General features: G+C 35.4%; 1 protein-coding gene across 4 annotated transcripts in view; it reads right to left on the bottom strand.

The window, feature by feature from the left end:
* Positions 1-216: 216 nt before the first annotated feature.
* UVRAG (UV radiation resistance associated) overlaps positions 217-12,603 on the bottom strand; it is a 424,520-nt gene continuing 412,133 nt past the window's right edge. For all 4 annotated transcript variants that reach the window (XM_074304111.1, XM_074304114.1, XM_074304113.1 and 1 more), the window contains one exon: positions 217-1,297. In XM_074304111.1, the coding sequence (XP_074160212.1) occupies positions 592-1,297 (706 nt within the window). In that variant the 3' untranslated portion in view covers positions 217-591. The remainder of the gene's footprint in view (positions 1,298-12,603) is intronic.

Genomic DNA, 12,603 nt, shown 5'->3' with positions numbered 1-12,603 from the left:
CCTGAAAAGCCTAGGGTGACAGCAGCCCAGGGAGATAATTTGTTGGGGTGATGTACCTGTGTTTGAGAAAATCACCAAGATTAATCCTCAACCAGACAAAGGGCCAAGGATCTTTCTGGGAGCAGGGCAAACCTGGTCCTAGATATTCAGTTTCTGAATATTGGTAAAAGAATGTTACTTGTGATAAACAGTAACAATAAAAGACATATTCATTCATTTTATGATTTATATATTATCATCTTCCATCCAAGGATAAAACAATATTGTATGTAACAGAAGCAGATGGATACCTATAATGTGGCTTTTACTGGAAAGAAGCTCTTTCAAGCTAAAAAATGACTAAAGACCTAGAACCAACTGTAAGATTTGAAAAGCAAATATATGGAAACAGAGTATAAATCTACCTGGCCCATTCATACACGACCCTATGTCCTGGCTCACTTCCCCAAGCCCATTTTCCAACATCAGAGGAATAGACTCAATCTGTTTTATTTTGCTCCATAATTAATACAAAGGATAAGTGCAACTTCATCTTCATTTGTGATCATTCACTCTGTCCTGGTCCAGTCAATGACTTCTTCCTACCCATGCTCACTTGTCTGAGCTCTTGCGTGGCCGGCGGAAGCTAGACACGTTTTCATTCAGTGCATAGATACGTCGGGAGAACTCCTCAAATTCCCCCAGAACTTGCTCATCACACTCCACAGCCACAGCCCTGTCCACTGGGATGCAGTTAAATGCTTCCAGCTGCTCCCCTGAGCTCAAGCCCATCGCCTCTGTGCCAATGATCTCTTCGGCCTGTTCCACAGTACAATGGAGTTCAGTCCCTCTGCTGGTGGCAGGGAGCTCCTCCGGCTGCGCACTGCAGGCCACACTGCTGTGCTCTCTGGGAAGGAGGGTGCCATTGACTGCACCAGGATGCCCAAGGAGCAGCTCCTGAGGCTCCTGGCTACTGTTCACATTTATGTGGCCCCTGTTTAAATTATCATCAAAATCGGCTTCTTTTTTCTTACTGTCTTTAGAGAAGTCTAAGGAGGTATCTAAGGAAGAGGACAAAGATGCCATTTTTTTCTCAGATTCTCCAGCAGTCTTAATGGTGGCCACAGGTTGGGCTAATGCTGAGTTGTAACTGGGAGGAGGAGTTTTATACTGGAGTCTCTCATTCTCTGAACTGGCCCGTTTACGGTGACCTTTGTCTGGTGATGTCACCCCAGTGGAAAAGCCAACTTCTGCACCCCCAAATATGGAACTTTGTCTCTTTGGAACTGGAATGGCACTGGAAGTATGATGTCTGTCACTGGAAGATAAAAACAACACATTACCTCTTATTTAATAATAAGTCACATTTTTATAGCTAAGGTTTAATAAAGCAATTTCCTCTATTTAATTCTGTGACATAGGTAGGTAGTACAGATACTATTACCTTTGTTCTTCTATGAAAAATAGGAGTCAGTTTCACATGAGGGGACTCCAGAGGTAATTTCCAACTAAAAGTCTATGATGATCCCCAGTTATCTCCCAACAGAATGGGAACTGTGAATTCCTCTTTCATAGTGGTGTGAGTACATTTGTAACAGAATAATTGTCATAGCTCACCCAGAAGCAGACAAGCAGACTTAAAAATTACAGTTTTCGGTGCTTACAGGAAAATCAAACCAAACCTGCTGCCCTTAATTTGGCGGTTTTCCAGGTGATAGGTTGTCAAAACTTTACTCTCTGTGCCAAACTTTTTTTTTTTTTTTTTTTTTTTGCTGGTTGTGGGACTGTTTGCTTTCTGCCTCCTGCTGACAGTGTTCTTCCCTCTCTAAATGATTTTCCAGTGAAGCCAGTTAATCAAACCAAAACAGAATATTAACACCACCCACAGACAATGTATTTGGGCCTGACAAGCCAAGTCTTTCATTTGCCATGCGAGCTCACAATAGGCATGCTTGAATTACCACAGCTGTGATCAATTACTCCAGAATGAAATAGAAGCTACATCACGGGGCTGCTGGGAACTCTAGGCAGGGAGACGGGGCTGGACGGGGTCATGGTCCATGAACCTGGACCAACTTGCAGTGGACTTAGGCTCTCTCATCATTCAGGTAGTGAGCAGAAGTATGTGTGTGTATGTAGGGGGCTGGGGCTGGGGAGAAAGGCAAGGAGAGGCCAGGGACTGATTCAGAGGAAACTGAGGTCTGGGAATGTGAGGGACACTGCCAAATTCCAGACAGTAAATCTGAAATTCTAACCTGGAACACCTTAATTGCCTTGTAAATGGACTTAGTATTACCTATATAAAAATATAGGTTTGTTTGTATATGTATATATATTTGGCATCTCCAGTGTTAAGTTCTAAGTATTGTGCTAAGCATTTTAAAAATTCAAATCTCTCCCACTTGACTAAAAGAAAGTTATTAAGCACCTACTATGCACAGGGCAGTACAGCACACTTTTCTGACAAGCTGTACTTGTAGTTGGGAAGATCTAATTTTGAAGCACAAATTCAACCCTGTTGCTTCACCCCATTCAATAAAATCCAGTGGTTCCCTATTATATACTCCATGATCAGATATCAAATTCTCTGGCTTTTAAAACCTTTCATAACCTGATGTGCCTACCCCTATCTGTCCAGTCTTTTTACTTCTTACACTCCTCCAAAATAGTGACCTCTTTGATGTTCCTAAAACATGGTACTCTTTTAACTCCATGTATTTGTACGTGTAGACACACAGCACACACACACACACACACACACACACACACACACACACACACACACACACAGAGTCTTCTCTCTGGGTATCCCTGTCTTTTCCAGGTTGGATGTACCAGGACCATTCTGGGACCTCATTTCACACATTGACCTTGCTCTGTTTTCAACCTTACTATATTAGCACTAATACTAGCAAATACTGCAGCTCAGGCCCTGCAGTTTGAGATCTGGCAACTTCAGGTCCCCAGAGGCTGCCAGCAGAGATTACAACTGTATGGCACCATGCCTGGCCAACTATTAGCATTTTCTCCAGGTATCTCCCTTGTCTAGTATTCTTTCCCTCTTGCATCATGATTTAGCTATAGAATGATACTTAAAATAAATTAGGAGAAGAATAGTCTTACTTCTTGGATTTGTGAAGAAAGAAGGAATTTATAGCCAAAGAAGAACTAGAGAACATTATAAATGCAAAGTGGATGATTCTGATATATTAAATGTGAAAGTTTTTGTACAAAACACAATCAATGCAGCTAAGATTAGAAAGGAAACAAAAAACTGGGAAAATATTTTTACATCCAATGTTTCTGATAATGACTTCATTTCTAAAATATATAGAGAATTCACTCAAATTTATAATACAAGCCATTCCCCAACTGACAAATGGTCAAAGGATATGAATAGACAATTTTCAGATGAAAAAATTAGAGCCATTTCAAATCGTATGAAAAAATACTCTAAATCACTATTGACTGGAGAAATGCAAATTAAGACAACTCTAAGGTATCACTTTACACATCTCAGATTGGCTAAGATGACAGGAAAAGATAATGATGAATGTTAGAGGAGATGTGGGAAAACTGGGACACTGATGCATTGTTGGTGGAGTTGTGAACAGATCCAACTATTCTGGAGAACAATTTGGAACTATGCCCAAAGGGCTATCAAACTGTGCATACACTCTGATCCAGCAGTGTCTCTACTGAGCCCGTATCCCAAAGAGATCATAAAAAAGGGAAAAGGACCTACATGTGCAAAAATATTTGGAGAAGTCCTTTTTATATTGGCAAGGAACTGGAAACTGAGTAGATATCTATCAGCTGGAAAATGTCTGAATAAGTTATGGTATATGAATGTTATGGAATATTATTGTTCTATAAGAAATGATCAGTAGGATGACTTCAGAGAGTCCTAGAGAGACTTACATAAACCCATGCTAAGTGAAGTGAGCAGAATCAAGAGAAAACTATATACAGCAACAAGAAAATTATGTGGATGATGGATGAGGTCTTCAAAGTTGGGTGTGGTTAGCAGAGGAACTGATAAAAATAAATCCCTGAGGCAAGCAGGCAGAAGGCTCTGATAGAGATCAGTTTAACTCTATGGTCCCACCCTTTGGAGAGGTGGTCCAGTTTGAAATCCAAGTTATGTCAAACTCCTGAGATCACCCTTTGTAGAAATCTGTCATGCCCCTGAAATTAAAGTTTCCCTATAAAACCTACTTGTGGGCCAGCCCAAGGCTCTACTTTCCTTTGGGTCAGTCTGCCATGGCAGTCTGTCTTCTGAAATCTCCCCTAACTGCACTATGCTTCCCAACCCCACTTCTCCTTTAAGCTAATTAACTCTTTTTGGGTACTAAGTCTCTTCCAGGATTTAGTCTGCCAGCGAAGGGCAAACCCCAACCTTAAGGGGTGCTCTGTAAGTTCCACTGAGGAATTTGTCTTTCATATGCTTTCTAACTCTATTTCATACCTATCATTCCTGGTATCGTATCCCTTCATTTCGCCTGTAAGCTATTCCCCTAAATAAATCTACCTTTTGCCAAAGAGAATGACCATTGCGAATTCTTCACATGACCAAATCCCAACTTTTGGTGCCTGCCAGCATTTGATGACAAACTCCACATCATAAGTCGTATCAATGATCAACTTTGATGAACTTGGCTCTTTTCAATAATGAGGTAATTCAAGGCAATTCCAATAGACTTGTGTTGGGAGAGAGCTATCCACATCCAGAGAGAAAATTAAGGGGACTGAATGTGGATCACAATGTAGTATTTTCCCCTTTGCTGTTATTGTTTGATCGTTTGTTTTTCTTTCTCATTTTCCCCCTTTTCTAAGTTTTCTCACATAGCATAATATATTACTTATAATATATTATAATATTATAATTTAATAATTATATATTATATAATTATAATTACAATATTATATAATTATTATAATTATAATCATAATATATTAATTACTTGCTGTCCAGAAGAGGGGAGAGGAGTGAAGGGAGGGAGAAAAATTTAGAACACATTGCAAGAATGGATGTCAACCTATCTTTACAGATATTTTGAAAAATAAAAAGCTATTATTATTTTTTTAAAATAATAAAAAGTAAAAGAAAATCCTACCTTCTGCAAAGAAGCCTATACAGACCCTCTTGAATGCAAGTACATTTCTGCTAAGATTATCTTTAATTTATCTTGTCTATCTGTACATGGTTGTCTGCATGTTGTCCCACTTTGGACTATGAGCTCCTTGAGGGCAGGAACTGTTTTTGCCATTTGTTTTATCCCTACTGCTTAGCACAATGTCTGACATACATTTGTGCCAAATAAGTGCTTGCTGATTTCATGTATACTGGCTGAGTGATCCTGAGGAATTCCTTTTCTTCTCACGGCCCATGTGCTAATGTCTTAGCCTATCAGGTCAGAGTCATTGTGCTCATCTGAACTGGGAAACTCCTTGTTCATTGCTTTGTACAACTGAAATGACAGATCTGGTCTAATGCATGGAAGGCATGCATGGTTGGAATTTATAAGAAATCATTTGCCTGAGCCCCAGACCACATCAATATCCTGCTTCTTTTAGGATAAAAAAAGAAGTGACTGATGCTGGAAGAAGGGCTTCTTGTGATCTGGGTACAGGCTCTCTCCCTAGTTCTATTTCATACAGCGCCTCTTCACAAATAGTATACACTGGTTGTGTAAAACAGGAGTGATTCTCCTTTTTCCTTCTCATCTTGCAGAATTCTTGCTATGAGACTCAAATGACAGGAAGTATTCAAAACTACTGCAAAGGTTATACTAACTTTATTCTACATTTAATATTAAATTAATCTATGGTAGAAATACTGTATCTGGGGCAGCTAGGTGGCGCAGTGGATAGAGCACCAGCCTTGAATTCAGGAGGACCCGAGTTCAAATGTGATCTCAGACACTTAACACTTCCTAGCTGTGTGACCCAGCCTCAGGAAAAAAAAAAAAAAAAAAGTATTTTTTTTCTTTTTCTTTTTGGCTGAGGCAATTGGGGTTAAGTGACTTGCCCAGGATCACTCAGGTAGGAAGTGTTAAGTGTATGAGACCAGATTTGAACTCAGTCCTCTTGACTTCAGGACTGGTGCTCTATCCACTGCACCACCGAGTTGCCCCCCTCAAAAAATTAAGTAGGAGAGGGAGAAGAAAAACTGGGAAAAGAAATGAGTTATGCAAGAGAATTATGGAAAAAATAAGTCAACAGCTTGTAAAAAAAAAATTGACTGAAGAAAAAAAAACTCCTTAAAAATTAGAATTGAACAAGTGAAAGCTAATGATTTTATAAGACATTAAGAAACCAAACAAAATTAGCAGAATGAAAAACTAGAAGAAAATATAAAATAGCTCATTGGGGGAAAAATGACCCAGAAAATAGATCATGAGAGGTAACTTAAGAATTATTGGACTATGTGAAAGCCATGATTAAAACAAATAAGCAAACAAACAAAACAGAGAGAGCCTGAATAACATCTTTCAAGAAATTATCAAGGAAAACTGTATTGGTACTCTAGAACCAGAGTGTAAAGTCACTTCCTTATCACCTCCTAAAAGAGATTCTATAATGAAAACTCTAAGAAATACTGTAGCTAAATTCCAGAACTATCAGATCAAAGAGAAAATACTGCAAGCTGTCAGAAAGGGGAATCACAGTCAGGATTACTAGAATTAAGCTTCTACATTAAAGGATCAGAGGGCCTGGAATATCATATTCTGGAAGGCAAAGAAACTTGAAAAAGATGGACATTCATTGAAAAAGGAGACTTTTAAAAGTTCCTGATGAAAAGACTAGAGCTGAACAGAAAATCTGATCGTCAAATATAAAATTCAGGAGAAACATAAAAAAGTAAACAGGAAAGAAAAAAGAAAAAGGAAAAAAAAACTATGGTTTTTAATAAGGTTAAACTATTACCCATGGAAAGATGACATGTATACTCTTAAGAACCATATCTCTAATAGAACAGTTAGAAAGAATAGTTAGACAAAGGGTGTGGGTAAAAGTTGACTTTGATGTGATAAGAAAAAATTAAGGAGTGAAAAAAAGAACTGTTCTCAAATAACACAACAGAGAGAAGCAGAATTAGGTAAATTATATCACATGAAAGAGTTACTACAATAGAGGGAAGGAAGAGAGGGTGAGCAGTGTTTGAACATTATTTTCATTGGATTTGATTCAAAGAGAAAATAACATACACTCACTTTTGGGGAAAGAAATCTACCTTATCCTAAAGAGAATAGGGGGATGAAGGTAAAAAGAAAAAGAGGGGATTGAGAAAAGGGAAAGCAGATTGAGGGAGGCAGTGGTCAAAAGCGGGGCAAGAAGGTAAGGTGAAAGAAAAGGGAGTGAAAAGTATAAATAGGGGAAAAATAGGATGGAGAGACATATACAGCTAGTAATCATAACTGTAAATATGAATGGGATGAACTCTCCCATAAACTGGAAATGGGTAACAATGGATTAGAAACCAGAATCTACAATATGTTGTTTACAAGAAACACGTTTGAAGCATAGAGGCACACACAGAGTAAAGGCAAAAGGCTGGAGAAGAAATACATTATGCTTTAACTTAAGTTAAAAAAACAAAAACAAAAGTAACAAACCTGATCTCAGATAAATCAAAAGCAAAAATAGATCTAATTACGAGATCTACATTTTGCTAAAAGGTACCTTAGACAATTAGGTATTATCAGTACTAAACATATATGCACTAAGTGGCATAGCATCCAAATTCTTAGAGGAGAAGATAAATGTGTTACAGGAAGAAATAGACAATAAAACCATAAACAAAAACAAAAGTAACAAATCTGATCTCAGATAAATCAAAAGCAAAAATAGATCTAATTACGAGATCTACATTTTGCTAAAAGGTACCTTAGACAATTAGGTATTATCAGTACTAAACATATATGCACTAAGTGGCATAGCATCCAAATTCTTAGAGGAGAAGATAAATGTGTTACAGGAAGAAATAGACAGTAAAACCATACATTACCTCAACCTCTGCCTCTCAGAACTAGATAAATCTAATAAAAAATAAATAAGAAAAAAGTTAAGGAGGTGAATAGAATTTTGGAAATATTAGATATGATAAACCTCTGGGAAAACTGAATGAAGACAGAAAGGAATATATCTTTTTCTCAGCAGTAAGTATAATCCTGAGCATGTATAAGATTTAAAAAAAAAAAAAAAATCTCGACACGAAAAGCACAAATGGAAAAAAATGTTAAATGCATCCTTTTCAGATCATGATGCAATAAATATTTTATGTAATAAAGAACATGGAAAGACAGATTAAACATTAATTGCAAACTACATAATCTGATCTTAAAGAATGAATTTCATCAGGGCAGTTACGTGGTGCAGTGGATAAAGCACCAGCCCTGAAGTCAGGAGGACCTCGGTTCAAATCTGGCCTCAGACACTTAATACTTGCTAGCTGTGTGACCCTGGGCAAGTCACCTAACCCCAATTGCCTCAGCAAGTTAAAAAAAAAAAGAAAGAAAGAAAGAAAGAAAGAGGAAGATTAAAAAAAAATGAATTTCATCAAACAAAATGACAATAATGAGACAACATACCAAAATTTATGGGTTACAATCAAAGCAGGACTTAGGGTAAATTTCATACCTCAATCTTACATTAATAAAATAAAGAAAGAATAGGTTAATGAAGGGCATGCAACGAAAAAAGCTAGAAAAATGAAAAATCTGCAATTAAACAGCTAATTAGAAATTCTGAAACTCAAAAGAGATAAAATTAAAAGTAAGTAAACTATTGAATTAATAAATAAAACTAAAAGATGATTTTGTGGGGGGAAACCATGTTCAACTTTTGCTTAATTTGAATTTAAAAAAAAAAAAAGAAAATTAAATTATCAGTTTCAAAAACAAAAAGTTTCAATTTACCACCAAGCTCAATAGTATGGCAATGAATCTGACAATTTTAAGGATGAATATTTGCAAAACTATAAATTGTCCAGATTAATAGAATAGGAAATAAATTGAACAAGCCATAGATGAATTCCTTAAGAAAAAAAATCTACAGGGCCAGATGCATTCTGCCAAACCTTTAAAGGACAATTAATTCTAATACTATATAAACTATTTGGGAAAATAGGCAAAGAAGGAGTTCTATCAAATTCTCTTATGACACAAATATGGTACTTATATCTAAACTAGGAAGACCCAAAATAGAGAAAGAAAATTATAGATGAATTTCCCTAATGAATTCTGATGCAAAATATTTAAATAAAATATTAGCAAAGAGACAATTTCTCAGGAGGATAATACACTATGATCAAGTGAGAATTATACCAGAAATGCAAGAATGGTTCAAAATTAGAAAAACTATTAGCAAAATTGACCATATCAATAACAAAACCAACAGAAATAATATTATCTCAATAGATGCAGGGGAAAAAAAAAACCTTTTGACAAACTATAGCACCCATTCCTATTAAAAACACTAGGAGATGATAGGAATAAATGGAGCTTTTCTTAAGATGATAAATAATTTGTATCTAAAATCATTACTAATGTAATTATATGTAAAGCATTATATGTAAAGGGAATAGCTTTCCCATGTAAGATCAGTATGAAACAAGAATGCCCCTTTTGTCACCACTACAATTTAATATTGTACTAGAAATTTTAGCTTTAGCAACAAGAAAAAAGAAATTAAAGGAATTAGAATAGGTAATGAGGAGACAAAACTATTGCTCTTTGCAGATGATATAATAGTATACTTAGAAAATCAATTTAAAAACTTGTTAAAATAACAATTGTAGCAAAGTCTCAGGATATAAAATAAATGCACATAAATCAACATTTCTATATAGTACCAACAAAGCTTAGCAGCAAGAGACAGAAAGAGAAATTCCACTTAAATAAACACAATTACAAAACACTTCACACAAATAAACTTAGGTCTAAACAATGGGGAAAAATATCAATTACTCATGAGTAGATCAAGATAATATAATTAAAATGATAATTCTACCTAAATTAATTTACTTATTCAGTGTCACATGTCAAACTACTAAAAATTATTTTATAGAGCTAGAAAAAAAATAAAATTAATCTCAGAAAAACAAAGGTCAAAAATATCAAGGGAATTAATGAAAAAAATCACAAAGAAAGGTGGCCTAGTTGTACAAGACTTAAAACTATGCTATAAAATCTCAATCATCAAAATTATTTGGCATTTTCTAAGAAAATAGAGTGGTGGATCAGTGAAACAGATTAGATACAAAAAACAGAGTAGTAAATGACTATATGAAATTTCCTATTTGTTCAATTCTTTCTTTAGCTTCTAGGATAACAAGTTACTATTTGACAAAAACTGCTAGGAAAACTATAAACTTGTATGGCAGGAAATTGGCATAGATCAATATCTCATATTGTATGTCAAGATAGGGTCAAAATAGGTACGTGAGTTAGACATAAAGGCTGTTAATGTAAGCATAGGAGAACAACGAATAGTTTACTTATCAGATCTGTGGAAAAGGGAAGAATTTATGACTGGGCAAAAGATAGAGAACATTATGAAAAACAAAATGTATAATTTTGATTACATTAAGTTTTGCACAAACAAAACCAATGAATACAATTAAGATTTAAAAAAGAAGAAATTTGAGAAACAATTTTTACACGAAGTGTCTCAAAAATATAGAGAAGTGAGTCATAAGAATACAAATCATTGCCCAATTGAAAAAATTATCAAAGGATATGAACAGATAGTTTTCAGATAAAAAAATTAAAGCTAAAAGTCAGATGAAAAAATGGTCTAAATTACTATTGATGAGAGAAATGCAAATCAAAACAACTGAGGTATTACCTCATATCTATCAGATCGGTAACACTGAAAGAAAAGGAAAATGATAAATGTTGGAAAAGATGTGGGAAAACTAGAACACAAATGCATTATTGGTGGAATTGTGAACTTATCTAATCATTCTGGAGAGCAATTTAGAACTACACCCAACGGGCAAACCAAATTGTTTTGACACAGCAATACCACTATTAATTCTGTATCCCAAAGAGATAATAAAAGAAGGAAAAGGACCTACTTGTACAAAAATATTCATAGCACCTCTTTTTGTGGTGACAAAAATTGGAAATTGTGGGGATGCCCATCAATTAGGGAATGGATGAACAAGTTATATACTATACTACTATAAAAATGATGAGCAGGAGCATTTCAGAAAAAATCTAGAAAGACTTAAATGAATTGATGCTGAATGAAATAAGTAGAACCAGGAGAACACTGTATACAGTAACAGCAACATTGTACAGATGATTACCCTTGAGGAAATTAGTTGTTCTTATCAACACAATGATTCAAGACAATTCCACAAGACTCATGGAAAATGCTATTCATAGGCAGAGAAAGAACTGTGGCATTTGAATGCAGATTGAAGAATTCTTTTTTTTCACTTTTTGCATATCTGGCTTTTCCCTTTTTGCTCTGTTCCTTCTTTAACAACATAACTAATGTGGAAATATGTTTCCATGATTGCACATGTATAACCTATAGTAGACTGCTTGTCATATTGGGGAGGGAGAAGAGAAAAGAACGGAAAAAAATTTAGAACTCCAAATCTTATAAAAATGAATGCTGGAAACTATCTTTACATGTAATTACAAAAAATGAAACAGTATTAAAAAAAACACCATGTCTTTTCTTTCAAAGTACCCAAGATGCTATATGTATTTGCTAGATGGTTAATCAATTCCCAGGTAAGACTGAATAGGAGAACTACTTTTAATGTTAGATGACTAAACATTTAACAAACACTGTTTTCACTTCTATCTCCTGTCATAGCACTAAGGTAGAGTAATGAACTTATGTTACTGCCCTAACAATATTAAGCCTCTGTGCTAGGATTGTAATTTGTTTCCTGAACTGCTCATCAATTAATTTCCTCTGTCTAGATGGCCTGTAATACTGACAGAATAGAAGTTTCTTGGGAGATGACAGGAAAAGGGAGAAATGAATGTGTCATATTCCCAGGACCTACCACAGTGCCTGGCTTGTAATAAGCATTTAATAAATATTTGTTGACTGATTAATTTTGTGAAAACCTCCTTTGATTTCCCCAACTGTTAGGTTGGGACACAAAATAAATACAGGATCGGCAAATGAGTTGTATAGACTGTTTCAAAGTTAGGAGGAAGAATGCGAATAGGTTGCTAGTAGTCAGTAAAGGCTTTAGGAAGAAGTGATTATTAAGGTGGACTATGGATGATAGAAATAATTACAAGGGGAAGGTTGGTGTTAGCTACTCTTAAGTCAGAAAATGAAATCTTTTTTTTGTGTGTGTGAAAAGGATACAAGAAATTTTCTAACACTCATTAAAAAGAAAGATTTCATATATAATTGGGAAGTATCTATTTTTCTGCTTCATGTACTCTACCTGCCCTTATCCACCACAGGGTCATCTGACCATTCTCACTCTCACTGATGGTTAAGTTATGAAATATAAATTTCTTGGTAGTGTGGTATGTCAGAAAGAATCCTAGACTGGATCAGGAGATGGGTTTGAAGTTAAGTTCCTTTGCTTATTCACTGATTTTACATTAGTCACTTCATTTTTCTAAGTCCCTTAGT

This window comes from Sminthopsis crassicaudata, chromosome 3 (assembly GCF_048593235.1).
Source record: "Sminthopsis crassicaudata isolate SCR6 chromosome 3, ASM4859323v1, whole genome shotgun sequence".
NCBI lineage: Eukaryota > Metazoa > Chordata > Mammalia > Dasyuromorphia > Dasyuridae > Sminthopsis > Sminthopsis crassicaudata.
This window is presented reverse-complemented; position numbering and strand designations above follow the sequence as displayed.